This window comes from Acanthochromis polyacanthus, chromosome 14 (genome assembly GCF_021347895.1).
Source record: "Acanthochromis polyacanthus isolate Apoly-LR-REF ecotype Palm Island chromosome 14, KAUST_Apoly_ChrSc, whole genome shotgun sequence".
In the NCBI taxonomy this organism is placed as follows: Eukaryota; Metazoa; Chordata; class Actinopteri; family Pomacentridae; genus Acanthochromis; species Acanthochromis polyacanthus.
Window position 1 is genome coordinate 28,914,137 of NC_067126.1, and position 8,363 is coordinate 28,922,499.

Here is an 8,363-nt window from a genome sequence, read left to right on the forward strand (position 1 = left end):
GAAAAATGCCATATTTTTACATGAAAGCATTGAAGAGGAGAAAGACATCAGTGCACTTGCAGCACAGGTGTGCAAGAAATATGCAAAAGCTCCCAACAATGTTGTTCCTCTTCCAGTGGGGTTGAGAAATAGCTTCAAACAAGCTGGCCTTGAAAAGGTGCTACAAAACAGGACATGGAACTGGGTGAAGTTTTATCAAGAAGCAGTGTTCAAAACCTCAATACCATGGATGCTAAGACGAGAGATACTCTTGTGCTGCACGCCATTGATCTTCATATCAAAGAACTTGACACTCTGCTGGTCTGCTATCCATGCATACCCACAACAGACGGACAGCTGCAGGATGTCAAGAAACTTGTGAATCCATCAGGGAGAGCAGCCTGTCTTTTTGAACCAGAAGAGGGACGCTTGCTTGGTGGTACTAAAATGGACTTTCGTTCACCGGAAAGGATCAAACGCTTGTTGGAGCTTGGAATGGCCAGTGATCATCTTCCATTGGAAGACATTACAGAGAGAGCAGCCACAGTGAGTCAGACTTGGAGTGTTGACAAAAAGAAAGCTTATGTGCGTTTAAAGTGCCTTCTTGAACTTATGAAGGATCACATGTACCATGAAGACTCTGTTCACTGGGACACACTGAGGGTGACTGCATTTCTCCCAGCATTTTCCCCTGGAGACACAAAAATGAAAGGGAGTTTAACACTTAAAAGGCCCATTGATGTTTTCAGTGACATTTGCTCCCTACTTGTCAACATGACACAACCCGTGCTGGATCGTACCAATCTGAACATACACAACACTGATCCAGTCCTAAAAACTTTGGGAGTTCGCAGCAGCCCAGAGCCACAGACAGTGCTTCAACAGCTGCAAAAAGCATGCAAGAAATCAAAATCAATGGATGCATCTGCGCTTCACAAAATGGCATGTGAGTGCTACAAGTTTCTGAATCAGTGGATAAATGACAATGGGAATGCCAGCTTCATTTCGCAGTCAGCGAATTCATTCCCATTTATCCTTGTTGGCAGTACATTTGTAAATGTCAACTGTGTAGCTGAAAATGAAGAATTTGAAGCAAAGCCCTATCTCCATGTACTTCCATCTGCCTTCTCTAGTTTCAGGGATCTCTGGGAAAGTGTAGGTGTTCAAAAGAAATTTACAGTTAATCAGTTTTTAACTGTGCTCCAAGAGCTGCATTCTCAACATGGAAACAAGCCCCTGCCAAAGAGGGATCTATCAATTTGCCACACAATATTAACCAAAGGGATATATGAGACCAAAGAGAAAACATCAGGAGATTGTCTGATACCCAATCAGCATGGGTTTCTACAACCTGCAAGTGAGTTAATGTACAATGACAGCCCATGGATGCCAGTCGCATCAAATGTCACATTATGTCATGAGGATATCTCCCGTGCTATGGCTCGTCACTTTGGAATCGAAACAACCAGGCATCATACTCTGGAACACTGCATCAATGACAACCTGTCACCATATACTTTCCATTTTGAACAGCAGGAACAACTAACTGTTCGAATTAAAAACATAATTTCAGCTTATCCATCAAAGAAGGACATTCTTAAAGAGCTAATTCAAAATGCCGATGATGCAGAGGCGACAGAGATCCACTTCATTTGGGACAAACGACAGCATGGCAGAGAAAAGACATTTGGGAAGAGATGGAACAATCTGCAGGGTCCAGCTCTGTGTGTGTTCAACAACAAAGTGTTTTCTGATGCTGACCTGCGTGGCATTCAGCAGCTGGGTGAAGGAGGAAAGCACGACTCCCCAGGGAAGATAGGAAAATATGGAGTTGGTTTCAACTCTGTTTACCATCTGACTGACTGCCCTTCGATCCTAACTGGAGATGAAAGACTTTGCATTTTTGATCCCAATCAGAAATACATTGAGAAACATTCAGACAAACCACGGTATGGCATTGGCTATAACCTTGCTGACAAATTCAAGGAAATGTGCATCGATGTCTACAAGTCTTATCTCCCAGACAGGTTTTGTCTCAAAAAGGGCACCATGTTCCGATTACCTCTGAGGATGGGTACCAATGCAAACAGCTCCAAAATATCGACACAAGAAGTCACTGACGATGACATGAGAGAACTGTGCTCTGCCCTGTCTGAAGACCCTGAGGGACTCATTCTGTTTCTGAAAAACATCTGCAAAATTGAAGTCCATGAAATCAATGAACGTTCAGGAAAACTTGAAACCATCTTTGTGGTTGAAAAGAGTCTGGCAGAGACGAGCAGAGAAGAAAAAGAGACATTTACAAAGCAACTTCAAAGTGCACTACAGTCTGGCACACCAGCAACACCACAGAAGGTTTTTTATGAAACCTTGATTTCCTCCTCTGACAAGATACAAAGTAAATGGATCATTGCAGAGCAGTTTGGCTCATTCAAAGACAGTGTTGAAATGAAACTCTCAGACAAACTTCCCCAAGCAGCAATAGCTGCATGTATGAGCGCAAAAACCTCACGCTCATTACCAGAAAGGTACATGGATTTTAAAGGAGCAGCCTTTTGTTCACTTCCCTTGCCAGGGTTGCCAGGAAGAACTGGACTACCTGTACATATCAATGGAAACTTTGAGGTAGATTCAGCTAGGAGAGGCCTTTGGAGGGAAGATGGCCAAAGTGTGAAAGCAAACTGGAATGAGTCTTTGAAACAGAACATCATTGCGCCACTCTATGCAGATCTCCTACATCACATCAGCCGTTGCACTGCAGTCAAGAAAGTGCGTTTTGCAAATCTCCAATCTTGTTTCAGTCTGTACTTGCGTTTTTGGCCAGTTGTGACAGAAGATGTTGGTCCAGAGTGGCACGAAATGATACACGAGGTATATAGATCAGTTAAAGACAAATGCCTTGATGTGATCCCAGTGTTGAGGACATCAACATGTGAAACTGCAGGACAAAAAATCAAAGAATTCTCTTTTGACTGGTGTAACGTTAGTGAGTCCGAATCAACTGAGGCACCTTACCTGACACACTCAGAAAATGACAAGATTAATTCCATTCTGGAAGATCTTGGAATGAAACTGGTTCCTTTTTCCACAGTCATGTTCAAGATTTGGAATAGTTTCAAGTCTGCTGGCATCGAAGTGAAAGATGTCAGTGCCAGCAGTGTGCGAGCTTTCCTAAGAGACAAACCACTGAATGATCCAATCCAAACAGATGAGGATTTACCATTGCCTATAGCTGCTACTCTGATCAGAAATGGAACAAGATGTACTGAGCTCTTGAGTTTTTGCTTAAAAGATTCGAGTTTGCAAAAGGACACTCAGGACAATTCCAGTTCATTCAATGGGCTTCCACTCCTTCTCACAAGAGATGAAGTTTTGAGAGTGTTTAACTCTCAATCTCCCAAATGGATATCAAGATATGAAGGTCTTTTCGTTGGCTACGAGGACCAATTTGCAGACTGCAAGACAAACTACAAATACATTGAACTTTTAGGAACTTTTAACCTTGTCAAAACGTTGACAGTTCCCTGCGCAGCGAAATATTTGAAGCCGTTGATCCAGCAACTTCTTCAGACCTGTGACACTGATCCAAACAGTGGTCTTCATATCCCAAATGAGAAAATGCTGAAGTGGCTGAAATTGCTTTGGAGGTTCTTAACGAATCAAATCCAGCCTGCAGTGTTTGGTGATGGTGAGCAAAGTCTGACATTAAGCCATGTGAGGGACCTGTTCAGTGACTGCTACATTGTACCTGTTGTGTGTCCAAGGCTGAACAACAAGCACCTGCTGCAAACAATGAAGGGCTTGTCTAACGTGATTCAGACTACCCTAGAAAAAGACATGTCAAGCATTCTTCTAAAACTTGGTTTTATGAAGCTTGATATCGTCTTCTTCTCTGACATAGACCCACTGGCGCCTTCACCTCTAAACCCAGAACTCTTGGATGTGAGAGACAAAAGCTCAGTGTTGGACCAGGTCTACCATCTGAACCACTCAGAGTTTTCCAAGCTTTCAGGTGAAGAAATGAGTAAGTTTCAGAACTTCCTGCAGTCTGGAGTATCCAACTCCGAAGACAGTCAAGAGTACAAGAGGAAGCTGAAATCCTTACCGATATTTGAAACGACACACGGTGGCCGAGTAGGGATTGATGGATTGAAACAGGTGTTTGTGCTCAACTGCACATATTCAGGGACATTTCCAGATCTGTTTACCTTGCCTGACAGCAACAGTATTTTTCTCAGCAACAACCCAGAGAACCTCACTTTGTCACAAATGCTGAAAATTCCAATTCTGAATGATCTGGAGTATTTCATGAAGTTCATTCTGCCCGCTGTACACAAACTAACAGAAAGGCAGATTATTCACTGTCTCAAACTGGTGCTGTCACTACAACATCAATGCAATTTTTCTAAGTTCAGGGAGACAATCATCTCTGAAATGAAGGCAGTGAGGCTGATTCACAGTTCTCAAGGTAGATTGGAGACCGCATCATACTACTTTGATGACAGTATTGAGCTTTACAAGAAAATGCTGCCCCAGGAGAGGTTTGTACCAAAGACATTTTGGACTGAGCTGAGCGGAGGAAGTCAGTATTTAATAAAACCAGCAAAAGACCTGGTCAGAGAACTTGGAATGAGGCATGTTGTGTCAGAAGATGACATAATAAATTTTGCACATCAGCTGGAGTCAGAAGCAAAAGGAAACAGCAGACTTGAAGATCTGTCGCAGAAATCATCATTAATTCTCCGAGAAGCCTTGACCAAAGTGAGTCGCCAAAATGATAAAAACAAAGAGGAGAAGTTGTTACAGAGAATATCTGACATCAAGTTCATTTTTCCAGTGATGATTCGAAAAGAACTGTGCAAATATCACAAACCATTTGCTGCAGAAGGAACTACTGTTAGCATAAGAGGGTCTTTGATCGAAAGTGATTCAAAGCATCAAGAGCTGATTTGGTCCTCAATGCCAATTATTGATTTGCCAGTTTCTAAGTCACAAAAGCTGCTGCAAATGATGAAAAATGCAGGAGCTCATGAAGAACCACCTCCAAGCTCTGTAGTCCTCAACATGAGGAACATTTGTCAGTCACCATGTAAAACTGGTCCAGTGATCAAAACCCGTGCAAATGTGTTTCGAAATGCATATGCCTACCTGCAAGCAAATGCTTTTGATGAACGTCAACTGGCTGGCCTTCCTGTTGTGCTGGTGGAGAAAGACACAGAACTTTTCAAAGCTGATGATGTGTGTCTTTCACTTCCCCATGATCTTGAGTTCAGACCATATTTGTACAAAATTCCTCCGGAATATGCCCTGTTCGAAAAGTTCTTTAAAAGAATTGGTGTGAAGAGCGAACCTACAGCAGCACACTACTGTAATGTTCTGGCAGCAGTTTATGCTGATTCCTGTGAGAAATCACAGCTTCATGCAGGCCAACGGAAAACTGTGAAACGGGCCGTTGAGCAATTGTTTCAGTGCATGAAAACTCAAAGAATCCAAACACTTAGTGACAGTGTTCAGACTTTATATCTGCCTGCAGTAGATGGTAAATTACACCCATCACACACACTCTACTACAATGACACAGTGTTTGAGATCAAAAGGTTAGAAGAAGCACTTGAGGATAGGTTCCTGTTGCTTGAGAAACTTGATAAATGTCATTTGGGAACGGATGTCTATGAGCACCATGAGCTGCTGAAACTGCTGCCTCAGTCATTCCAGCCTAAAATGCTGTCTCAGGTCACTGAGGAAAGAATAGTGGAATTACACATGCAGCTGTGTGAGCTTGGGACTGGTTGTGAATTTAGGGGATGGTTTGATAGACATCTCTCCTCAAGAGCCTTTAGACATGGACTGATTTGCCTCATCAGAGAGCAGTCTCAGGGCAAAGTATTGCAGCAAGAAGCTACTGCCATGTGTGAGAAGACTTTTGGCGGAATTCAGATTATCTGCTGCAAAACCCTTGAAACAACACTATGGCTGGATAATGAGCCACTACCCAAAACTACCAGTGAGACGGAAGTTTATGTCAACCGACAGCAACAAGGGTGCATCTTTTACTTAAAACACAACGATGACATGGCCCCTAAGGTGATAAATGAAGTAAATATGACATTGACAAAGGAGATTAATGTTCTCTTAGGCAACAGGATTGCATCATATCACCTTCCAGTGCTCGGACAACTTCTTATGTGCGATAATATCGAAGACGTTCAGAAAGCTCTGGCTAAGAATGGGATCCGTGACACTGCTGAAAGTGAGAGCTTCCCTCGCGATCCACCGCTCCCTGGGACAGAGATTCCACTGGACTGGCATGATTCACTGGACATGAACATCCTCAACAACTTTGAAGTGGGAGAATATGTCGGCTACAGCACTGACAGCAACAACGACAAGTACATTTATGCAGTAATTGTTGAAGAACTTTCTGGGCAATTGGGATATTTGTCACGGAGATACAAAATAGATATTGGAGAAGATGAGCCAGTTGAAGTCAGTTGTCTTGACATTTACCAGTTTAAACGAGAAGAGAAACGAGAAGGGAAAAAAGTAAAATCAGAGTGTATGGAGCTGGAGCTACTAGCGGGAGCAGTTCCGCATACTTCCCAACGATCAACGAGTTCCTTACCTGGCTCTCTTGACGAAGCAAAAAGGGAAATTGACAAATATTTGGCGGAGATCTGGCCTCTTCCTGAGGAGGAGAGGAAGAAAGCCATCAAACGACTGTACCTGAGATGGCATCCTGACAAAAATCCTGACTGCAAACCTCTCGCCAATGAGGCATTCAAGTATTTGCAGAATCGCCTTGAAGAGCTCAGAACTGGCAAAAGCAAAGGCACATCTTCAGGTTCGTCCTACTCAAGTGGATTCTCAGATTTCAGAAACTTCTACCGGCAGTGGAATGAGGAGGCCAGGCATCACAGAACAGGCCGAGAGAGATTCTTTAGAGGCCATCATTCCTACAACTTTTGGAGCTACAATGAAAATATCCCAAGGCCCAACAAAGAGGAGGCCGAGCGCTGGTGTAGACAGGCTCGCTGTGATCTCGATGCAGCTCACAAAGAGACTGGCAAGGGAAGTACAGAGTGGTGTCTGTTCAAAGTCCATCAAGCAGTGGAAAAGTCTCTCATAGCTGCAGAGTATAAACGAAATGGTCGACAGCCCAACAGCGGATCAATAGAAGCCTTTGCCAATCAAATCTCCCATTACAGTCCACTGCTGAGAGACCTGCCTCAGATAGTGAAAAAACTGAAGACTCTGGGAGTAGATCCCAAGAAGACCCAATATCCCAACCACCATCCATATCCTCACATTCCACACGGACAGTTCAGATCAGAGAATGAGATGTTGGCGCTGAACGAGGCAACTGAGCTGCTCCGTAAAGTAGAGGAATATGTGAATTAGGGATTAAAGACAGACAGACATGTCGTAAGTTGTGGTAATATTTCCAAAATTACTGTTAAGAAAACAACTTTAACTGAACCAAAGTGAGCACAATGTTAATTCTAAAAATGAAACTGTATGATTTTTGTTATGAGAATGTGCTTCTTTTTTTTGTTTATTCTTGTATGCATTCATGACTTTTCATAGAGGACCAGTTTTATCACTGATTGATTTATTTCAATTGTTGCAATTTACAACTTCTTACCAATGATAATCTACTAATATCAATGTAATCAGTGTATAGATTTGTTATAAAAATGCAAATAACAAATATTATTTTTCTGCTATGATGTAAACGTTTATGACTACTTACTGAGGACCAGTATGAACACTGTACTAATTTGTTATAGTTTATGGTTCACAAAAACTACTGAATCACCATATATTTACTGTATGACTGTGATGAAGATGAAAATATCAAAGATTCTTTTGCTGGTGTAAACAGGTAGGACTACCTGAGGACCAAGAAAATATTGTTTGAAGTTTTTATCGTGGCTGTTTGTTTTGCAGTGTTATAGGCATTTATAACTGTTTACAGAGAGCCAGCATAGTCTGTGGATAAGTTTGTTATGAAGGTGGAGTTGCAAAAAAAAAATTTTGTGGAATTTTGTCACCTTTAATTCATTGATTTTGTCATTACCTTTTACTTTTGAAAATTAAAAAAAGAAAGAAAATAAAGGTTGAAACGGCAATTCTTGTATTCTGTTTTTTAAATATAGAAAGATGTGTTCAGGTATGGTAGTATTACTATCGTAAGTTTGATATTTTTTCTCTCCATCTGTTTTCTGATGTTTATTCAAGTGGTCTTAAAGGTAACATGAAAGAAAAAAACTACTTTAATCATTAAGGGTCCGTGTATTTATCTGGCAATTGGATTTTCCGTTCTGAAACGGGTATTGAAAAACAAAAAACGAGTGGTTATTTGATTTTCGTTTTAAAATACAAGA

At 41.7% G+C, this 8,363-nt stretch overlaps 1 protein-coding gene across 1 annotated transcript; it reads left to right on the plus strand.

Annotated features, from left to right (window-relative positions):
• The first annotated feature begins 95 nt into the window (after positions 1–95).
• Positions 96–8,108, plus strand: si:dkeyp-118h9.7 (sacsin). Its single transcript, XM_051958869.1, has one exon. The coding sequence runs from the start codon at positions 175–177 to the stop codon at positions 7,375–7,377; it is 7,203 nt and encodes a 2,400-aa protein (XP_051814829.1). The 5' UTR covers positions 96–174; the 3' UTR covers positions 7,378–8,108.
• Positions 8,109–8,363: the final 255 nt, after the last annotated feature.